At 30.6% G+C, this 22727-nt stretch overlaps 5 protein-coding genes and 2 long non-coding RNA genes across 9 annotated transcripts in view; 3 read left to right on the top strand and 4 right to left on the bottom strand.

The window, feature by feature from the left end:
- Positions 1 to 22727, bottom strand: part of LOC141454592 (uncharacterized) — a 319464-nt gene that overhangs the window by 283337 nt on the left and 13400 nt on the right. The gene's annotated exons all lie outside the window — the stretch shown is intronic.
- Hpd (4-hydroxyphenylpyruvate dioxygenase) lies at positions 382 to 8895 on the top strand. Its single transcript, XM_074129004.1, has 13 exons — positions 382 to 523; positions 1973 to 1999; positions 2828 to 2890; positions 2983 to 3087; positions 3167 to 3292; positions 3581 to 3670; positions 3753 to 3856; positions 3967 to 4044; positions 4151 to 4265; positions 4595 to 4714; positions 5331 to 5453; positions 6338 to 6454; positions 6737 to 8895. Exons 1-13 carry the CDS (start codon positions 521 to 523, stop codon positions 6809 to 6811), a joined length of 1146 nt encoding a protein of 381 aa, XP_073985105.1. The 5' UTR covers positions 382 to 520; the 3' UTR covers positions 6812 to 8895.
- LOC141454582 (AH receptor-interacting protein) lies at positions 6836 to 10158 on the bottom strand. The gene is made up of 6 exons (XM_074129010.1): positions 9930 to 10158; positions 9665 to 9844; positions 9188 to 9353; positions 8705 to 8891; positions 7385 to 7527; positions 6836 to 7287 (listed from the first exon to the last, which is right to left on the bottom strand). Exons 1-6 carry the CDS (start codon positions 10011 to 10013, stop codon positions 7085 to 7087), a joined length of 963 nt encoding a protein of 320 aa, XP_073985111.1. The 5' UTR covers positions 10014 to 10158; the 3' UTR covers positions 6836 to 7084.
- On the top strand, positions 10194 to 10981 carry LOC141454597 (uncharacterized). The gene is made up of 3 exons (XR_012458811.1): positions 10194 to 10344; positions 10514 to 10606; positions 10825 to 10981. It is a non-coding gene; the product is annotated as an uncharacterized lncRNA (long non-coding RNA).
- LOC141454579 (ester hydrolase C11orf54 homolog) lies at positions 11010 to 14314 on the bottom strand. Of its 3 annotated transcripts, XM_074129006.1 has the most exons (9): positions 14117 to 14314; positions 13416 to 13491; positions 13225 to 13323; positions 12967 to 13142; positions 12711 to 12881; positions 11883 to 11979; positions 11639 to 11808; positions 11272 to 11478; positions 11010 to 11186 (listed from the first exon to the last, which is right to left on the bottom strand). In XM_074129006.1, exons 1-8 carry the CDS (start codon positions 14297 to 14299, stop codon positions 11305 to 11307), a joined length of 1146 nt encoding a protein of 381 aa, XP_073985107.1. In that variant the 5' UTR covers positions 14300 to 14314; the 3' UTR covers positions 11010 to 11186; positions 11272 to 11304. The 3 variants fall into 3 exon arrangements, with proteins under 3 accessions (XP_073985107.1, XP_073985106.1, XP_073985108.1); XM_074129005.1 differs by having other exon boundaries at positions 11010 to 11478; XM_074129007.1 differs by having other exon boundaries at positions 11010 to 11478; positions 13945 to 14207.
- Positions 14563 to 19628, top strand: Ctu1 (Cytosolic thiouridylase subunit 1). Its single transcript, XM_074129009.1, has 6 exons — positions 14563 to 14719; positions 14794 to 15025; positions 15137 to 15255; positions 15732 to 15920; positions 17613 to 17817; positions 18981 to 19628. The coding sequence occupies exons 1-6, from the start codon at positions 14672 to 14674 to the stop codon at positions 19178 to 19180; spliced, it is 993 nt and encodes a 330-aa protein (XP_073985110.1). The 5' UTR covers positions 14563 to 14671; the 3' UTR covers positions 19181 to 19628.
- Positions 20312 to 22705, bottom strand: LOC141454580 (uncharacterized). The gene is made up of 3 exons (XM_074129008.1): positions 22564 to 22705; positions 21159 to 21735; positions 20312 to 20956 (listed from the first exon to the last, which is right to left on the bottom strand). The coding sequence occupies exons 1-3, from the start codon at positions 22591 to 22593 to the stop codon at positions 20529 to 20531; spliced, it is 1035 nt and encodes a 344-aa protein (XP_073985109.1). The 5' UTR covers positions 22594 to 22705; the 3' UTR covers positions 20312 to 20528.

Raw genomic sequence — 22727 nt, 5'->3', positions numbered from 1 at the left:
TTTTAGATTCTTTCTACAAGTTCTAAGATAAAAAGGTGGTTAGAGTAGAATGACTAAAAATATATGTTGAAAAACAGTTGTTATTTGTTCTTCATTCTTATTTCAAATTAATTTTGCCTTATGCTAACAACAAATAATCGTAAGCAATTTGGTCTCTGAAGAAAGATAAATAAGATAAACCTTTTTGAATTTTCAAAGTGTTTAAATATGATAAAATTTTCTTTTGAAAGTTTTTTTAACTGATTCTTTTTTCTCTCTTTGTACCTCTTTTCCTGTTTATTCTTACAAACACATTCCAGAAAACTAGAGCTACTCTACCAGTTTAATTATCAGACGAGCCTCCTTCAAGCCCCTGACAGCCCCTCCAATCAGACATCTCCTACCAAATCACGCCACTCATTAATATGTATAAAAAAGGTACATGTATATATGTATTGGAATGAACGTTTAAAGACATATCGCGTTCAGTGTCTAGCCAGTTTACAGTACAGCCTGTGTTTTTTTCGATTAAAATAAAGATATGGTAAGTGTTTCTCTTTGTTGCCCTACTTCTTCATTATCTCGTAAAAATTTTTATAAATCAGTCGCCTTTTTTGCGAAGTTATTCAAATGGTTTAATTAAATCATTAAAAAGAAAGTTTTATATCTTAAAAATCATTTAATTAATTAAAACAACTAATTTGAGGCTAACCTCGTCAAAGTTCGGAAGGAATGCTGACATTTATGGAGAAAGAGATTTTTTTTTTTTTTAATATAAAACATATATTTTCGCTCAGACGATTATTTTTAGCGGAAGCTCTGAATCTAGAGACAAAAAATTGCACGAAAAAAATATATGTACATTTCTTGTCCGATTTTTAGTCAACCAAAATGTAGTGAGGTTTGAAGCATATAAATAAATTTCTATTTATTTAGAATTCATTTGAAAGTAACGCTTGCTTTACTTTTAAATTGAAAACATTTAAATTTTCTAAAAGAGGTTATCACATTTAAGATTTGTTTGATAATACATTATACTAGTTTTTTAACAATTGTTTTAAAAATTGTAATATAATACATAGTTTATGCCTATAAACTCTTCCTTACCATAATCTTATATAAATATAAATTTAAAAGATATCATTTAGAAATTGTAAATAAATATAATTTAGGAAAAAATTCAGCAAAAAAAACAACTTAAATATGAGAGAAACGAATAAGAAACCTTTTATAGTGTAACTTTAAGAATAATTATTTTAATCTTAAAAACAAAAAAATGCTTAAGAAAAAATAGAAATGGTTTTTACGATCTGGATGGAAAAATATGTTTTTTCTTTTTTCAACTTTTACTTAAACTTAAGATTATTGTCGAATATGTTTAAATTGCTATGAATTAAGATTCATTATTTATTAACATCTATTGCAATGATCTGAGGATGGCTCAAGTACGGATCTGGATTATTGTCCTAGGCTCGGTGTGAGTTGCTGTTATTATTTTTTCTGTGGTGAAGAAATTCTTTGAGCACAGAGAAATTTTGAATTGAGTAAGTCTTGATCTCTCCGTACAGATAAATTGTAATAATAATTCACCCTCAATTATGTTTAATAATCACATCCCGATCGCAAATTACTTCTTCCTTATCCTAAAATATACGGTATATATCAATCAGCTTACAGTAGCTCGATAAATTAGAAAGCCAATAACAAAAAAACAAATCCAAGTAAAAATATTTGTGGCAAACAAACATATTTTCTTCACTGGTTTAGATTATTATTAAATGAATTTGTTTATACATAGCGATGTTAGTTACATAACAGACTACGTTTATTATTATTATTCCAAGACCAGTTTTAAAGACTGGTTTTGTTTTTTCTATCAATCTAAAAATTTCCGTTCAGATTTAAAACAAAAGATAAATATTATTTTCTTCATTTATTTTTATTATTCTTTAATGCATACTCACTGTACAATTAATTTTTTTTTTTTTTTCAGACTTCTTACACGGATAAAGGATCAAAGGTATAACATTTTTCTGTAAAGATTGTTTTTCCAAAATCTTGTAATAATGCATTTCCCACTTCTACTATTTATATGTTTTACTATTAAAATAAATTTAAATTTTTAAAATTAATGTATTTACTTGATTCTGTAAGACTAGTTAATAATTTTGGGGTTCTTCATTTTTGGGGGATACAAAAAGCTGAATGAACCATTTTTAACTGATTAGACCAAGGTCTTTTTTATAGATAAGTTTTTTGGGGAAGAACCCATTTTTCGAACAAAAACTGGCGATTAGTAAATTGATTGTTGTCCTCATTTTAGAAGTCCACATAAACTTCTGCTAAGATAGTTGTTTGGATTAACAAGTTAATATGACATAAACGTTACTCTGTAACGTTAGTTGTCCTTAAAATAATTGGGCTTATCTTTGTGCCCTGCCTTTCAGCATCATTTTAGAGCATTTATTTTTAATGATGTAAATGTTGTTAACAGGGTGCTCTACTTGAACAGATTTGAGATAAACTTCTTCTAAGATCTAACTTTGTGATTTAAGTAGGCATTTGTCAGAGCGGTCTTATGCCAGACCTCTTCAGTCGGGAATATGATACAACCTACATTAGCTTCACATCTTTTAAAGGAAGTTAATAACTATGGGTTTCTTGAGAGCATAGGATTTTTTTTTTTTTTTTTTTTTTTGAGGTGGTTCAATTTTTACGGACTACTATGAATTTTCGATGGTTCAAGTCTGGATCTTGTTATGCTTGCAAAGTCTGAAGTATCGCAGAAGTATTATTATTGTAATGCCATGGTAAAATCAAATTCAATTTTTCTTTTTTCTCTTGACAGCCAGATGGAGGGAAATTCCTTTGCTTTGACCATATTGTCTTTTGGGTTGGAAATGCTAAACAGGTAAATTATATTTTAGAATAAATAAAGTATTTAAAAGTCATGGATTTAGTTTCAGAATTTATAATTAAATTAACTCATTGTAACCAATCTAGGCGGCCAGCTATTATTGCACTCGAATGGGATGCCAGCATATTGCTTATAAAGGTTTAGAGACCGGATCAAGGAATTACGCAGCTCATGTTGTTCAACAGAATAAAGTTTGTATTTAAAAAAAATATTCAAGAAATAATGAGTATCGTCTGAATCAAAGGTTTTAATAGCTTATTTTTGTTTTAGATAAGATTTGTATTTGTCTCAGCTTACGAGCCGAATGAAAAAGAAGTAAACTTACACGTGGCGAAGCATGGTGACGGTGTAAAAGATGTAGCATTTACTGTTGAAGATATAAATGTCATTGTCCAGGTAGATTTTTACAATGTAATTTATTTTAGTTTAATCCTCAAGGTAATCCAATCCTCTTCGTCTATCTAGTACAATGTAGAAGCTATTACAGAGTAGTGAAAACGTAAATTCCCTGAATTCCATCTTTAGTATAAAACTTTATGTTTGTAATTCGCTGTTTCATTGATGAATAATAAATGATAGTAAAAAGTAAAAGAAATCTTACTAAGACTATTGCAATAATCATAATAATTCCACATAAATTTTATAATATTTCACATGTTATATCTATTCATTATCTTTTTATAGAAAGCTAAAGAAAGAGGAGCCACCCTTGTTCGAGATATTTGGGAAGAACAGGATGAACATGGAGTCGTAAAATTTGCTACAGTCAAAACTGTAAAAATATATTTACAACTAAATGCTCAATTATTACATCAATTGACATTACATAAAAATATGAATAATTTTTCGATTCCAGTTTGGTGATACAACACACACGTTTGTTCAAAGATCTGGTTATCGTGGCCTATTTCTTCCTGGTTACAGAGCGTCCAACAGACATGATGTGCTAAGTGATAATTTGTAAGAAAAAAGTTTTACATTCTTTCTTTTTTTAAAAAGGGAATTACTCAACTATTCAGAACTACTCAAGAAAGGCCGGTTTACCTAACACTATTTTATTTCTTTTTCAGACCTCCGGCAAAACTTGATTTTATAGATCATGTAGTAGGAAACCAGCCAGACTTATCAATGGAAAGTGCAGCCAAATGGTATGACTCTTTGAAGTCATCTCTTTATGCCCATAATAATATTTTTATTGAAACGAATTTAAAGTATCTTTCATCCACTCTTAATAAATAATAAATGTATTTTTAGGTACGAAAAAACTCTTCAGTTTCATAGATTTTGGTCAGTAGATGACACACAGTTACATACAGAATACTCAGCCCTTAGATCTATTGTCGTCACTAATTGGGATGAAACTGTAAAGGTAAAAATACTTATTGAATGTAAATAGCCTTTAAGTCGACAAGATGATTGCATTTAATCCGTCTTAAGAGATAAGTTCTTTAGGCCTCAGAGAATCTGTAGATACCGTAACTTACTAAGATACACTAACTGTGTAAAATTGTCCACTGTGTCTAAATTAAAGTTAGTAAGGTTGCTATTACAGATAAAGTCGACGATGTTTCTTAAGTCTTTTTAAATAGAATAGCTTCGTCAGTGTTTATTATTTAGCCAAGATTAATTAACATTATTACCAAAATTTGACGTCATCATGAATTATAGGAAGTTATTATGAAAACATCTTTTTTACAGATACCTATTAATGAACCTGCTCCAGGAAAGAAAAAAAGCCAAATAAGCGAGTACGTGGACTATTACGGAGGTGCTGGAATTCAACACATAGCTCTAAATACAAGTGACATCATTACAACGGTTAATACATGCGAATCATTTATTTTTAATATAAGAATCCCATTAAATCAAGGATTTTTTTTTATAATTCTTAATAGGTTGAACTAATCTATTCATTTCTAGCTCCATTTCTTTTTTTATTCCTTCCAAAAACCCAAACAAATGCTATTGAGAAAATTTATTTTAAATATTACTTATTTTAAGTAAGGTAGTAGTGAAGTTATTGCAAACATAGACCTAGTGACGAAAGAAATCAAAGGTCCCCACTGTGGGCACTCTGATATTATTAAATAGTCCTTACTAAAACGCAACATACACTTCATGAATTTGACAAAACATTTATTAAGAAAATTAACTCATTTTTTTTACCATCCTGTAATTTGATTTACGACAAATTTCTAACAGTTAATATAAATTTTGTCACTTACATAAAAAATGTTTAGAGAAATAACAGACCACACTATAACAAGACTAAAACTTATTATTTCTTTATTAAGTACGCCTCTTGGCAATGGTCTATTGAGAATCCATCCTATGATGGCCAAATAGGTATATTCGAGTTTTAAGACGAAAAGTAACAAATACATTTTATTAATGATTAAATACAAATATTACATATTACTTTTTCATTTTTTAGATTAGAAATTTGAAAGCTAGAGGCACAGAATTTCTCACAGTACCAGATACTTATTACAAAATGCTTAGAAAAAGACTAAAGGCAGATAACTTCAAAATAAAAGAAGATTTAGATATTTTACAGGTGAGAAAATCGTAAGATAATTCAGTTAAAGGGTGGTTGTAACAATTAAATCTGAATGTACTTAAAGTAAAATTTCCAAGTCATTAATTTCTTCAACTGAAAAATCGAATCTCAAAATTCTCTAAGTATCATTAATAAAAAAAAAAGGAAATCCTTTCATTAAACTGTAAATTGTATTAAAACTGTTCAGTAGGACAGTTGTATAAAGGATGATAGTCAAAAACTGCACGAAAGAGCAGTTTGAGTGTTAAAAACACCCAACTTCAACAATTTTTTGTCTCTTTTCAATTTATAACAGCGTTTTTGCGCCAAGGAGAAGTAAAAAGATTCCTATCTTATTAAACAAAAAAATCATGGTCAGTTTATAATTTGTCTGTGGGGCGTAACTTCATTAAATTCATCTTTTAAAAATCGCTTCAGACATGGATGTAGTTAAGGGTTCAATGTTTTTCCACTTCCAAGCTAAAAAAAATACTAGAATGTTTCTCTTATTAGATATGCCCCTTCAGCGCGTGTCTTTGCGCGAGCAACTCAAATATCTCTATCATACACTTAACATAAAAACGTGGTCTGCAAAGTGAAGTTCATGAAATCAAATTAAAACACATCCTAAAATCACCTAAATTCATGTAAATTTTAGAGATTCTGTGTTCAATCTGTTGTCACTTCTAGAAAGAACCACAGTGGCTTTTAGCTGTAGTACATTCTCTATACAACTTCTTCAGATTCCTCCTCATTTAAGATTTTAACTTCCAAAATCCTAATGTTTCTGAATTGCAAAGGATCTAAATTTTGAATTCTAGCAAGGGTCTCAGGTCTAACGGATGCTTTTATATGCCATTTTGAACAATATCCTCATACAAGCTTCATTATAATTGTTTCAGGAACTTAGAATCCTCATAGACTACGATGAAAATGGCTATCTACTGCAGATATTCACCAAGAACATGCAAGACCGACCCACTCTGTTCTTAGAAGTTATTCAACGTCATAATCACTCGGTAATTATATTTGTGTACACTAATTACATTTATTTACCATTATTTAATTACTAACCTTGAAATATTTTCAAGATAATCGTTAATAATAAATATGGTTGATTTTAATAGATTATCAAAAGGCATTATTGTAATGTAATGAATTTACTTTCTCTTCCTATCTGTTTAATTTCAATTTTTTTCTTTTTTGTCAGTTTGATGATTGAGATTAGAATGAATGTTATGTCACAAAAAAAAAAAAAATACGTCCATTTTAATTATATTGTCAAAAAAAAAATGTTACAGGGATTTGGTGCAGGAAATTTCAAGGCCCTTTTTGAATCCATAGAATTGGAACAACAGGAAAGAGGAAACCTTTGAATAAGGAAAATGATGAAAATATAATATTTGCAGTTATAACTTTATTTAGAACACAACAAATAAATTTTACTAAGTAATAAATTTTAGATTAAAAAAGAAATTAATAACCAATGCGATTTCTGATTGATCATAATTACGAAAAGAAATAAACATCTGTAAGCATTAAGTCTTAACTGAGTTATATAAAATTCTTAATACTCAGAAAGTCTGACAAAATTTGGGATATTTTTATCAAAATACATAGTTTTATTTCTATAGATTATAAATAAACGATCAAAATAATTTTCCTTTCAAATTATCTTTCATCTGTGTTTCTCCTTCTTTCATTTCCAAATCGATTTCTTTCAAACATTTACTTATACAAGAAGAAAGAGACGGATCGAGTTTCAGTGATTGTTCAAAATCTGTTTTTGCTTCTGCGTAATTCCAAATTGCAGCATGAGCTTTGCCACGCCTGAATAAAGCTTTCACATTAGCTGCAACAATTTTTTTTATAATTATAAGTTTTTGTTTTGTATAAAGAATTTAGAAATATATCTTTCAAAGATATCCAAAAATTTATATTTAATATACTTGGTTCATATTGAAGCACACTACTGCAATGCTCAATAACTTCATAATATTCTTTTAAATTTAGTTTACATTGTGCGTAATTTAATAAAATTGGCATCTTTTTCTGATTCAATTGATTCCATTCGACATCATTCGGTTTCTCCCTAAAATTAGAATAAGTATGTGTTATTAAGTAGCCTCTGTTTTTACGCAATAGGATAAAAACAAAAGACAAAAGAAAAGAAATTCTCATTTCTTAGCCAACAAATTTGAGATAAGGGGCTTCCACTAATCTTTTATTCACTATACTAAATAATGATCTTTAACCCAAAGATAGATTTTTTTTTCATGCTATCTCTTAACGATGAAAAGCTTTTATTATATTAAATTTTTGAAAGATTAATGTGGCACTCTGTAAATAGCTGACCTCAGCACAGCTGATAACTTCTAAAAGATCACAATGGCGGCATTGTTCCTGAACTGCACTACAAGTTTTTTTTTTTTTCAATTGAAGGCGTGTCAAATCGTAGGTCATTAGTGCCAACACAGGGCAGAGAGCAATTAAAAGCCCTGCAATAAAAAAAACTTAAAAACTTGAGCCCACTGGGCTAAATCTTAGGGTCTTCACGTTTGGATGCAAGTGCACTTCTAATCCCTTCCCTAAAATTATTACTGTAACTATCGGTTTATAAGATTAGATTGCCGAAAAACTTATACCTTCTAAAAATCTAAGTTGCTATTGGTCGTTCTAGCAGTTATATAACTTCTAAAAAACTATAAAGTTCTGTTATCACCGACGATTTGACATCTTTAAAAGGGATTATATGCATTGAACTTTTATGATGCATTTCGTATACACTGCTGGAGAGTCATTAAAAAACGGCATACGAGAGAACACACTACATAGAAGAAGTGTGGCGGAAATGAGGCACTCCAAGATGTTCCTGAAGGATTCTAACAGGACTCGCTTAATCTATCTCCTTGCTTAGCAGAACGAAAAGTTGGTCTAAGAAATTACTGCCTTTCTCATATAGTACAATGGGACTAGCAGCAGAACTGCTATTTAAGTACTATGGTCGGAAGAATGAAACTCATTTCCATCTTATTGAAAAAAGCAAGCATTGTGCAAAACAAATTACTGAGATCTGGAACCGAATAGGATTTTTTACCCTGGAGTTCTTGAAAAATGTAGAGATAAGGTTAATGGCTTACTTTTCGGAAGAAAAACAATTTAGTTACACTTGTAGCCTAAGAGTAACTTTTACGTACATAAGATTAATTTTAAAATTTATATTCCAATTTAGAAAGATTTATTTAATTACTTTTTCTAAAATTTCTTACCCCAACATTAATTGGTCTAAGTAACCTATGGCTAGAGAATATTTATCTGCAGCTTCTTTGTATTTATTTGCCTTAAATAACTCGTTGCCTTTTTCTTTTAACTTTGGGACCAGTTCCAGTTTATCTGCTTCACTTAACTGCCATGAATCACGTTCATATTCACCATCGTGTTCAATTGATAATATTTCTATGGACAGAATAAATAAAGAAAATGAAATTGAGCATTTAAATGATTAATTGTATTTCCATATTCAAAAAATAAGTTTTTGGATCACCATTTTACTGGTTTCAATGTTCGAACACTTGAAACAGAAATTCTAGAGTACATGTTGGAAGTACTTTTCTGCATGTTAAATTGAGCACTGATTCTTTTGCACCAGAGTAAATGATATAATATAAATACTAAGCTATCACTTGAAATCATTGTTTGCGTTTACAAGTTAGCATAAAGTCACATAAACATTTAAGTATCTTTTTTTTTACCTATAATAAATTCTAAATCGCATGGTTCCTTAATTAATTCATTTAATTCTGGATATTCCAGTCCATAGCCTTGCAACATCTGACCACAACATGGTCGGGATTTCACCTTACCAGGTTCGATGGAGTCTCTAAACGTCTTAGAAACCAGTGGATAAGCATGTAGAAGCTTAAAATGAAAAAATGGTTACAAAAGTAAGCTACAACTACTCATTCTAATATTTCATGTTAATATTCTAAGTTTTTTATATTCGTAATACGTATATGGGCTAATAAATGACTTTATTTTCTAATCTGTTACAAGAATATTTTTTTGTGTTTATTTCAATACTTCCATTAAATACCTACTATTAATTCATATCCTATTACTAAGTACTTATATAATGCCACGTATCTCGGCACTAGTTTTGGAAATATATTCATTCTAATAAATTGCACAGTTCCTAATCTAATTATTAGATTCATAAATAAAGTATTTACAGACTTATCGACAGTAAATGATGCAACTTCATTAACTGCCATTGCTTGCACTATTGTCTCCCATACGGCTAATTTAAACTTTTTGCCAATTACAAGTTCCATTGGTTTGCCAATTTTCCTGCTATCATCAATAACAGTTTTGTCTGCATCGCACTTTATAGTTTTAAAATTAAATTTCACCTTTAAAAAACAGGAAAAGTGGATTAAGAAATAGAAACAGAATTACTAATTAAGCGGATATTCATCTAATAAATAACTTAGATACCCTTGCTCCTTCTGCTACAGGTTTAAACTCGGTTCCAGGATTTAAAATATTTTTTTTAATCTTTGAATCTTCGCTAAAATTCATTATGCTTTTGAAAAACTGCTTCAGATAAATTACTACAAGTATAAGACTACGTTAACATGATTACACTAACGAGATACCAATTCTAATAATAATTAAATTAGCACTTCTGATTCGAACAAAACTGTCACATCAAATTGTAAACAGAAGAAAGAAGGTTAAGATAACAATTCAGATGAAAACATTATTACTTCAAACATTGACCACCGAATCAGCACCTCTTTTTTTAAATTCAAATCAATGCAAGTTCATTAAAAATGTTTTATTCATTTTCATATTTGATTTCTAAAAAAACCGATGATGTTTTTTTTTTATTTAAATGTTTGAGATTCAGGTATTTATTCTAATCGATTCTTTACTTTTTTCTCTTAAATTCGAATTATTGAACCTAATTTCTTAGGTTTACTGGCCAGTCACCTACTAAAATGCATTCTGCACTTTCAGATATTTCAGTTTACAATATTTTTAAAAAATCTTTCATATTTGGCTTTCATCATTTTCAGATTGATGTTGACAATAGTAAATCAGTGACTGAGTTACCTACTCAAGGTGAACTGTGAATGCAATTTGTAGTGAATTGTCCTCGCATACAACTGGTACTTATAAAAATATACATATACCTAGTAATAGATTCTTTTAGTAATCAACATAATTACCAGACCCCAAAAAAAAGACGTAAAATTATGTCTGCACATTCTTAAAAAGTGCAGATATTTGTAACAAAGTGAGATCGTTCTGGACTGAATGTTTTAAAGTTCAGGAAGGTTTGGTTCGATCTCTGATATATTTTGAAAAACATCTCATTGCATTTCAGCTGTCAAGTACTACTGGTCCCCTTTAATCAACATTAATACAGAATTCAGCTCTCCAACCGCAAAGAAGCTAAGCCTGAAGTAAGTGGTTTCTGGTGTAGTTTATTGTAACTCACGATTCACACCTCAAGTCCTACTATTTCATTAATCCTCAAAGTTTTAAATGCTTTTAAGCGTTTTCTCAAAGTAAAAAATAAAGCAAGTATGTTTTATTTTATTTTTTTAAAACAAATTAATTATATAATAATCTTAAAACAAAAACAAAAATCCCATTATTTAAAATCGAATCACTTGACTATTTCTATAATTGAATATGAAATTTTTCATGAATTAAAATAATTCTCTTACAATTTCAATTAAATAGCTAAAACATAGAAAAAATAATTATTGTTATATAAAAATTCCTTTTCAATAACAAATATTATTATACTGTTTTATGAACTTCATACCATTACAACTAGTAACTTTAGGCTAATCATTTTTCAGTCTTTGCCAAAGTACTGCTTTCTTTCTGGTTGATCAATTCTATATAATTTTTGTCCTAAATTGAAATAACCTACATACTCCACTGTTTCTGGGGTAGTATCGTAATGATAATGTCCTCCTTCTTCATGATTACTAAAACTGTGAAAGTGTTGAATTCTCAAGTCTAGTGCCTAAAAATTTAAGAACATTTTTATTTTATACAATTTTTGGTTGTTGTCTATTCATTCAGTATGTTTAACTCAAGTATAATTTCTTGCATTTACAAAATATCTATCAAATTAACAATAACTTAGTTTGAAACAGAAACTCAAATGCTAATCAATTACTTACTGGTACATCTTTTGAAATAAAAGTCCCAACAGCTATCAAAGGTGCGGACATTTCATAAAATTTCAACCAATTATCTAAGTCCTTATGAGATTTTATCGGAACTTTCGAAAATTCAGGCATTACATGTTGCTTTGCTTTCCCCTTGTTCAGCAGAAATGCACCTCCTAAGCCTGTCTCATGAAAATTAACTATAAACCATTTTCTGTCTTACTTAAAATTAATGTTTTGTTTTATTAGAATTTACCTAAAGTTTGATTTGGGAATGCTTTTTCCAACACTAATCTTATAGCTGTAATGTAATTTTCCTCTTCTTTTCTTTTCTTACAGACAATTTTCAGTACCTAAACAACGGAGATATAATTAAGAATGCAACCTTTTATATCAAATTTGAAGTATTCTATTTACATTATTTGGGCTCTTTGTTTGTATGATAATTTGGATCTATTCCAAATTTATTTTTATGAGTTTGAGCAAATGTAGAGTCGGACATTTGAAAGGTGGTGAATACATGGATTAATTACGGCATTCCAATGATTTAAGCAAAGTGTAAGTAATTTGTTTACAATGTTTTTTTTTAACCATAGCCCTTATAATATAAGGGAGAGTGGACTGGCAAGAGATCTTGTTATCCTGCCAGCAAGGATTCAAGTATGATTTCAGAAAGTACTCTTAATTATGAATGTACTTAAAATCACGCAATCTTGTTCAGCCACCACAAGGAAAGCATCAGCTTACCAGAGCACAAAAACGTTACTTGTGGCGTTTTAAGTCATAATGGATTTGGTTTTAATGCCACTCTATGTACATATATCAAAGCGTGCTAAATTTGATGTCATAAACGTCCGGAAAATACTCAGTGCATAACCGGACTTTGAACACTCATGACGGACGACAGTTTCCACCGCCGGCGAGTGCAAAGACATCAGCATACAGGAAAAAAATCTTCCTAACTAATAAGTAAGTACCTCTTCATTAAAAATGTTCTATTTGTATTTTGTACAGGTGGAAGTTTTATACAAAACTTATCTTGCAATTTCTAACAATGTTTATATTTAACATAAAATTTAATTACCTTTGAAGGTGTTCCTTCGCACGCGTATAAATTTGCCATCAGAGTACATCTGGTTTCTTCACTTGGTAACACTTCTACTTCACAATTTTCTGTTTTATTATTTACTTTTGCAATGTGTGTTTTCTGCACTGTAGAATTTGCACAACTATCAATCAGAACGTTTGCCATTATCTATTAAAGAATGGATAAAGATGGGTTAATGAAATAGTACAAATAAAATACTTATTTTCAAAAACTAATTAATTTTAAGATTCACCTCACAGTTTTTTCCGATGTATGGCCAAGGCCCAGCTCCAGCACCGACTACAAAACATGATTTCAAATCAACAATCTTAGCAATATCTTTAATATCATAAATTTTACTTTCGTCAGGTAGAGGTAGTAAAAAGGCTGGTCCCCCAATATCAATAACTGCTGATTTTCCACCAAGACCTAAAAAAAAATAAATACATTAAACTCAAAATAGACTTTTAAGAGGAAAACCTTATATTAAACGGAAATTATTTTTAGTTACCCTTGGCTGCTAAATTGAAAGGTTTTTCTCTTAAATCTGGGCATTCTACGGCAGCTACCTCCACTTCAGCAAAGTATTGCGTTAGACCTTTCTGTAAGGCTAGAAATTTCCAGATTTTTAATGCAATTACTTTTAGATACAAAAAATAATGATATAAATCTGACTTTTAAATATGCGAGTTGATAACCAACCATTTGCAACTTCTTCCAACTCAGGGCAGTCTAGTTTTAGAGTAGTTGTAGGAAGCTGAATATTTTTAGCTGACATCTACAAGCAAAATAGGTATAAAAGTTTATTATACATAAAAAGATAATATCAAGAAAAAAATAACTATTGTCATTTGATTCAAAGTATTTTCAATATAATATTGAAAACAAATTACATAAATGAATCCAAATTAGTTTATTGAATTATAGATAATCCTATTGCAACTTGTGCCATGTTTGTCGACATTTATTTAAATATACAGTCTAGAGATGGGTCTGGCATAAGTAATCTTAAAATTTAATTAGTTCTTCAAAATATTTGTAAGAGTATAACCTAAAATTTTAAAATATACAATATCAACACTTAATCAAGCATCAGTACTTCTTCTGAATTCTGAAAGGTTCAAGTTAATGGATTTCAAACGTACTTTCATTGATTGAATGAAAGTTCATTGTACAATCATTGATTTGTATGTAATGCTATGCTATAAAATCATAAAATTAAAACTACTACCTTACAAAGTCCCAGTTTTTAAATGTTTTGCCTAACAAAAATTATAATTTGCAAAAGTAAAATTTTATCAAATCTATGAAAACTTTACAATTCACACAACTAGGTTCTAAAACAATGAAGGACTAAGTGCTCACAAAATATTTAAAAAAATAATTGCATGTATATATATAACCTTTGATAAATAATTAGATAATGACCCCACTTTTAATCTGGCACTAATAAAAGCTAAGAGATACATATTCGTGTTATGCAAGAAGTTTAAAAAAAAAAATAGATAAAAAAAGGACATCCCAAAAACAAGTAAGTGTCGGGCGTTCCCGAAAAAATGGTAATCAGTTTTATGAAATTCACTCATATCTAGTTTAAGGTGTTACAAGATAAGAGAGTATTAAGAGTATTCTTAGTCCTCTGAGTATTTTTAATTTTTTTATGACAAAACTAAGCGCTAAAATTTTGAAAGATACCACTTTTCTAAATTTCTAAATTGTGACTAAATAAAGAACTAGTGATTCTGAAAGTATTTTTTAAAGAAAGGACTTAACGCTACAATTTTGAATGATACCGCCTTTTAAAACCTAAATTGTGGCTACCCAAAGAACTAAAGTGACATCCATGTTGTCGTCAATAAACATGTGAGCATGATCGGACTATAAGGTTTGATGTGTTGTTATAGCTAACAAGTCAAGAAACTGCTCTGTTGTAACTGTTACATTTCTAATTATTATTTATGCCTGTAACTTGTCAAGCTAAGTGCGGAAAACGAGCAGTTTTAAAGGTATATATTTAATGTGTATAATTCTAAATTTTGCCTTTAATAGCCACAATATTCATTAAATTCTTTATTTCTAGAGACCAAAAACTGGTGATGCCTTGTGTAAAGAATGTTTTTTCTGGGCTTTTGAGACGGAAATTCATCATACCATTACAAATGGAAAACTATTCAAAAGAGATGACCTAGTTGCGGTTGCTGCGTCGGGTGGTAAAGATTCTACAGTTTTGGCTTATGTTTTGAAGTTATTGAACGAAAAGTATGACTATGGTCTCAAGTTAGTTTTATTGTCCATCGACGAAGGCATAACAGGTACAAATAATTGATTGCATTGCATTAAAAGAGTTTTCTTGAGATGGTAATGATTACTTTTCCTTGTTATTCTGAAACAGGTCGTTCTAAATTTTAATTTTATTGGATTAGGTTATAGGGATGATAGTTTAGAGACTGTCAAGCAGAATAGAGATGATTATGAAATGCCTTTAAAGGTTCTTTCTTATGAAGATCTTTATGGATGGACAATGGATGCAATAGTTGCTCAGGTAATTGAATCAAAGAACTTTTACTGATTTTTTTATGGATCGTATAATTATAGGATTAACGGATAGTGATTGCTTCAATTCATTAAACTTCTCCATTATTAGCTTTGAAAAGTATATTGTGATGGATATTGTAGGGAAAGGACCTAAAGACTTAACGCAGCGTAATGATTAATCATAATTTTTAACTGTTTAATCACAACTGGCTGAGATAGTTCTATATTTTTAATTTCAGCATTCTCAAGAATAGGATGAAGCTCGTCATTCTTCTTTCTCATTGTTTCAAGTAAATTAATAACTGACTTCACGAAGGCAGATGATCAAAGAAGTTCTAATGACCAAATAATTTCTAATAATCAAATGAATAATTTGATTCATTTGTAGATTCCTAATTAAGTCTATTCTCCTTTTTTCATTGCTCATTACCTTATTTCATCAGAGATTGTTATTTGTGGTTTAATTTTTTAATTATTTCTCAGATTGGAAAGAAAAATAATTGTACATTCTGTGGAGTGTTCAGACGTCAAGCTCTTGATAGGGGTGCTGCTCAGCTAAGAGTGAACGTTCTAGCCACAGGACATAATGCAGACGATATAGCAGAAACAGTCATTATGAATGTACTACGTGGTGATATCGCCCGTTTAAGGAGATGTACAGCCGTTATTACGGTAAAGTGATTTCACTAAGTTTCTTATTTATTCTCATAATCGTAGAATTTCTTTTTTTGATTGGTAATCGTAAACTAAACTTATTGAACGTTTTCCTGACTAGAAATGCTTTCTTAATTCTTTATTTGTCAACTTCCACGAAAAGCAGGTTCCAAGGTCTGTGAATATGCTTCTTCTTGAAGAATTATGTGGCTTAAAATAAATAAATAAATACGTGCCTTGCTAGTTTTTCATTAGGATCAAAATTTTATGAGGGTTTTCGTTTTTGTGATGCCAGAAGCGAGTGGATTACGTTAAAGACTTCTAGAAAGAGAAAATCTACAGTTGCCGTCTCGAATCAAACTGTCATTTGTCTTTCTCTCAGTCGGCAAGGAAAGTGTTGCTGTAGTGTCAAATTTTCTAAATAGAAAATATCGAATTTTACTGAAAATATCTATTTTGAGCTCTTTTGAGTTCTTAAAGTGAGTTCTAGAAAATAGTCATGTGAAAAAATCGCAAGAAACTGAATCTATGTACTTCTGTTGTAACGTACATCTTCTTGTTCTCGCGCGGTCTTTTTTATTGTTCACGATCACTTGCTACTCTTCTCCATCTTCGTACCCCGGATCTTCTTCAGATCTCCTCTACATCACCTAAACATCTCATATAAGGTCTTTCTTAGCCACTTGACTTCCCGATCTACCATTCGTCATTTTTTCGGGATCCTTTCACGCTCTGGTAAACGATGTACCAGACCAGGTGACCATCTTGTTCCCATAGTTTATTATTTTCCGTTACCCTCACCAGACCATTTTCCTTGATGGGAACATGAAGTTTTCTAATGATTTTTCTTTCCCATACGTCGAAAATATATATTTATAGTTAGCAAGAATCCAAGACTCACTGGCGTAAGTAAAATATTACCGGACGTACACTTAGACTTAAGTACTTAATAATGTTCTGAAAATAAATTCTTTTAGAATTGCATCAAACCATCGATTTATTGTTTTTGTTTCTTTTATTATACATCACTCGCATTGCGTATGTTTAAGGTACTTCCTTAACTTATTAAAACTGTCCTATCGGACAGTTGTCTAAGGGTTTGTTGAACTTAGCGATAAAAATTCTTCAACCGAAGAACTACTTCAATTTTTTGAGATTTACTTTAAACATTATATGCCCATTGTGCTCAAAATTGGCTTGCTTTCTAGCAAGTTCCATTTCATTGTAATGTACGATATTTTCTTGTATACTTTAAAACAGTTAAATGAATTCTTCACATTTTTAGGTTTCTTCGAAAACGGATCAAACCATGTTTTTTAAAACTTTGTACTCATGTTAATCAACTTTTATTTAATATAAGGAAAATAGGTCTTATAATTTTCTTCTTTTTTTTGCGATATACTCGTTATAAAACTTTTATTTGTCTAATTTTTTTTTAAATTCGTTTTGTGGCAATCTGAGGGAAGATTGTGATAGGTGGAAAGTACCTTTCAGTGTAATGTGCAGGAAGTAACAGTTTGTTTCGTAAACTTTTGTGTCTGTTTAATATGGATTTCTGCATACTGATTGCATATGTAATTTATTAAAAATGTATTTTAATGATTAAGTTCTATTCATCTTTCAAAGTTGGAGTTGTACTTTTTACTCCAAAGGTTATAGCAAAATTGTCAAAAAGAATTTTAATACTAAATGTGATCTATACAATTTTAGGATGGAGCTGGGTCAATCCCTCGAGTGAAACCTTTAAAGTATAGTTACGAAAAGGAAATTGTGATGTATGCCTATTTTAAACGTCTCGTCTACTTCTCAACTGAATGCATTTATGCACCTAATGCGTACCGAGGGCACGCTCGAACGTTTTTAAAAGATTTGGAAAAAATACGTCCATCAGCTATAATTGATATTATTCATTCAGGTATGTAGATGCAACAATTTGTTTAAAATAAAGTGTGATTTTTGAAAGCTTAGTACTCATTTTTGTAATGATATGCATTTGCTTTATAACAAGATGCTTGTGGTACTGGGTTCGATTCCCGGTCTTAGGCCTTGGATTTTATTTGGAGGTTAATAAAAGAAATTTACAGTAAAGTATGATTGCTAGTCGCCTCAGTCCACCTAATTGGTAGTTGGACGTAAAGCCCGCCTGAAAAAATAGGCGATTACTTACTATAACAAGATGCTACTCCGAAATGCAAATGGAGTAGTCGGTTCCTGTCGTCTTTCAGTGTATAGAACGAACAGTTTTTACACTTTCAGTCCTCGTACGCTTAATAGAAGTAGAATTAACAGAGTTAATGTCGTTTTATATACTTATAGATAAAACTATTTAGATTTAGCGATTCTAGTGACAAACTCTAGCCACCATTGACACACATTGAATCATTCAAATTCACCGTCGCACCTAGCTATCAGGATCCATAATTGGTTTTTGTTGACCCAGGTTTACTCCCATCCTACATACAATGGGTTAAACTTTGGATAACACTTAAACATTCTCAATACACACTCAATGTAGCTGTAAGCCCAAAATTAGCTTCTTATGATTGGTTCATGGTAAGTTATATTGAGGTTTCCTGAACGAAACACATGATTATGTACAATGTCTCATTCAAGCTACTAGGAATACTTCAGGTTTACATTGCTCTTTTCTTTTTTTTGAGATCCTTATCATTGTAGATGATGAGGCTTGCCATTAATTAAATTACATGTGGCAAAAAGAGCCAAACTTCTTAATTCACTTGCACTAAATGCGCTGTAATTTTATTAATTTGGCGTAACGTTTACGTTGCTAAATAATCAAGCGTGATTACATGCTCCTTTAGAGAATATTCTTTAAATATTATTATTCTTAACATTTCAGTTGTTCATATTTACTTCACATAAAATATTGGGCGAAATTTCTTACGGCTAATTTTTATTGTGATTTGAAAATAGCCGGATTTCTAATAACAATTGTAGATTAGTCTCTTTGGATGACTTGATTCTTTTCTAATTTTACAGCTTGATAAAGTATTCAACCATTTGTGATTTTTTAAATTTATTATTATGACTTTAATTTTTTTTATTTATCTTAAACAGGGGAACAACTTACTATTAAAGACAGTGTCGAAGTACCAAAACGAGGGGTGTGCAGCCAATGTGGATTTGTTTCTAGCCAGAAGATTTGCAAAGCGTGCACACTGCTTGAAGGATTGAATAAAGGACTTCCTAAACTGGGAATTGGAAAAACAAGCAAAGTGAATAAATATTTAAATAACAAAAATAATGTTGATATGTAAATAGTATGTATTTTTGAACAAAAGTTTTAATATGTAGTAATAAGTTTAAGAAAGAGTGTCCATCTCTTGTGGTCTTATTGATGCATTCAAGTAAAGATAAAAATTCTTGTTTTAAAAAGGCGAATTTCTCCTATACAAAAACTTATTTTTGAATAATTTGTTAAGTAACGTGAATCTTACTTTAATAGTAAGTTAATGTTCTTAATGCTTAAATAAGTCTGCTCTGATACTCACACTCCTACTAAAGTTACATACAACATTTTCTGTAAGATTTTTGACTAAATTTAGTTGCTTTCATTATTGTATATACATTATTGTATATACCTGTATCTATCTTAAACAAGCGATGCTTTTTTTGGAAGCATGCCTCTCATATATACCTAAGATTTATTGTGTTGAAATATACCGAAATGACTTTTGAGTGTCCATTGTCACTCGCCTTACAGAACTCTTCTAATGTGAATTATTGAACTATCCAACATCAAAGAGGAAATGAAAGAAATGAGCGGCTGAAGTAAATGCAGTCTTATTTCTCTAAAAGATTATCTATTTGAAGGGCAGCCCAAACAACTACATACAGGAGAAAGTTCATGAAGACCATGGACGATTAGCAAGTAAAGTGAATGAGATAGTGTTCTTTGTTTTTGTGTGACTGATTCATTAATACAGTAGGAAGGAAAGAAAAATGCCAATTTCAGTCATGATTCTTTTTATTTTATTTAGCCGAGCTTTAGACCTAGGGTCTAGGTGATCTTCAAGGCTGTGGAACATATTTTACAATATATTTTTAATAATTGTACTATCATGAATTTGTATAATGTCATTATAACACAAATATTATAGTGTAACAGGCTGCATGAGACAAATCTTAGTACTTTACATGCCGTGCGTCAAGATTAAGAATCCAACTCCAGTTTTTTATAAATCGATAGGGCCGCCGATCTGCAAAATTGAGTGAAACAAGTTGGGCATTTTACTGAATGATAACACTTATTTTCTTACCTATAAATTTTCCTTTCTTTTCGGAAAATGCTTTACAGCGCCTTTCTTGTTACCCATTTCATCCTTAAAAGAAGTTACAAATGTTATAGATTATAAATTATGATTATTGAAGAAAGAAATATGGCGATCTGAACATAAAGATAGGTTTTTTTCTCAAAGTAATAATATTGTAAACACTGAACAGTTTATTTGTTTTTGTTTTTTTTTTCTCAAATTCTACACAATTATAATTGATTCAACAGAATTGGAGACAATTCACAAGATTTAGAATTATTCGGCATTATTTATGTCTTTGTTTTTCAGATGAAAAGACGAAGGGAGATTCAGTTAACGCGCATACATTTTTTCATAATAGTCGCATAATTTTCGATATAGCTGCCCTACATAAAGGGCATTTCTTTTGTATACGCGTTGAATCTAATACAGTTCTGTAGAATGCAATCGTTTTAGCACATTTATAGCATAAACATAAATGGCCACAAGGTGCAACAATTCGAGTGGCCTTATTTTCAAAACAGGCACAACAATGGCGATCATCTGGTCCAGCCGGTTCCACATTTTCAGGGTCTCTCTCTCTTAGAAAACTGTAATATAGATCGGCCTCTTGTTTTGCAACTTCTGCCGCATCCAGTTTTTTATATTTAGGAACTAAACGCCATGTTCTTGACATTTCATATGGAACAGTTTCCTTCGTGATCAATTCATAAGTAACTTCTCGATCTCTCTCGTCGTGTGCACGTGGCTGCCTTTCTGTAGGAGATTCGTGTGTTGTCGCTGCATTTAAACAAGAATATGTGTAATTATTATGCAATAAATGAAATTTTATTCAGTAAAACAAGATAGCTACATCAGACAGTGCTCTACCCTTAACGGGGAACTTAATATCCTTGCATACTCCAAGTTCTGGCATGCAAATCCTCTTAAACGTTCTATCCATTCAAGACATATACTAAGAAAATTTGGGCTATAAAATTACCTCCCCGTTGTCTTCTTCTTCTGCACCTCCTGTGAGAAGTAGATCTTATTCTGTTATTCGGACTTCTAGATCTGTGCACATTATATGACTCTCTCCGTAGCCCTACTGCCTCTCGGCCACGTTGATCGCTCAGTGTAGAAACCATATCATTTACAAGTTCACCTACTTGTTCGACACTATTTTGGTTCACTTCATCAGTTGAGTCGTTATTATTAAGGGTACTTTGTTCCTCTACAGTTAACTCTGTATGGTAAACATTAGTATTTTCAACATTTATTTCCTCTGTTGTAGGACAAGATAGTTGATCTTCATCACTGTGATTATTAACATTATTATTATTACTACCTCTTTCGCTTTCTTCCAAATCTAACCTGTTTTGTACCTGATAATGATCTCCAATAATTGCTCGGTCTAAAGTTACAAGTTCGTCGTTGTTGTTTATAAATGAACTATTAACGTTCACATCATTGGAAGACATTAATTCGTTTTTTTTATCGTTTATAGGGTTATTATCTCTTACTTCAGTATTTATATCTTGAACATCTTCAAAAATAAATACTTGTTTTATAATCGGTAGCTAAAAAAAAAAGAGAATTGAAAGAATACTTGGGTATTTTGAATTTTAGAGGGTAAGGAGTGGAAAGGGATCCTGCATGGCAATTTCAGGAGTAAGGAGTGAGGGTATTCGGCTTCAAGGACACACTGATTGATGAACAAGTATTGCATGAGAAGCCAATTAATCATTTGACTGTAAATGTTAAAAAACTAGACTAACTTGACACATTTACTCCACCATCACCCAATCATTACTGTCCAATCGCCCAACCATTACTGATTCTAATGCTCCAAGATTTTTAGTCCTGAAATGATTAACATCCTGGACATACAGATCCTCCTAAAATAAATTTTCTCGAGGTTTCGAGATTTAAGAAACTTTGATTTATGATTTACCCGGAAACCATGTAGTCTATTTAAATAAAATGGCATTGTTTTTCCATACATTTTAATAAGAATTTGTGGGTTAGTGATTTCCAATGTGTACCTTTGAATAACTTTTAGGCCAAGAATTTTTCTTTTAAACTTAAACTCTACTAATCAAACGGTTTTATTTACTATCAGTTACCAAGGAAAACTCTGTAAATGGTAGAGGTATAAACAAAAATATCTAAGTTTCTTAGTTATATTGCGATTATTGAATGTAGAACCCACAGGATCCAATATAGGATCTCAAATCTGACATTGAGAAATTGAATGTAGCTGTACATATTTGTGTGAGGAGTAACTCAATTGTAAAAATCAATAAATCTCTTAGGTGTCGACGTACTCTGCTGGTAGTCATTATTTTACTAATCACTTAGTAGATAAGTAAAGTATCTATACTAAGCTAAAAACAATCTTTGCCTACCTCACTTTTAATTTCATTAGCTTCATCCATTTTTAATTTTGATGTCGTTCGAAGAGATATGAGAATAAAAATTTGCCCTTATATATCTTTATTTATCAATGATGGTCTCCTATTTTGAAGAAATTCAATCATAAAAATTTTGAATTTTTTATATTGCTTTTAAA

Source organism: Rhodnius prolixus, unplaced genomic scaffold (assembly GCF_049639745.1).
Source record: "Rhodnius prolixus isolate KJV_2025 unplaced genomic scaffold, Rpr scaffold_9, whole genome shotgun sequence".
Taxonomy (NCBI): Eukaryota; Metazoa; Arthropoda; class Insecta; order Hemiptera; family Reduviidae; genus Rhodnius; species Rhodnius prolixus.
This window is presented reverse-complemented; position numbering and strand designations above follow the sequence as displayed.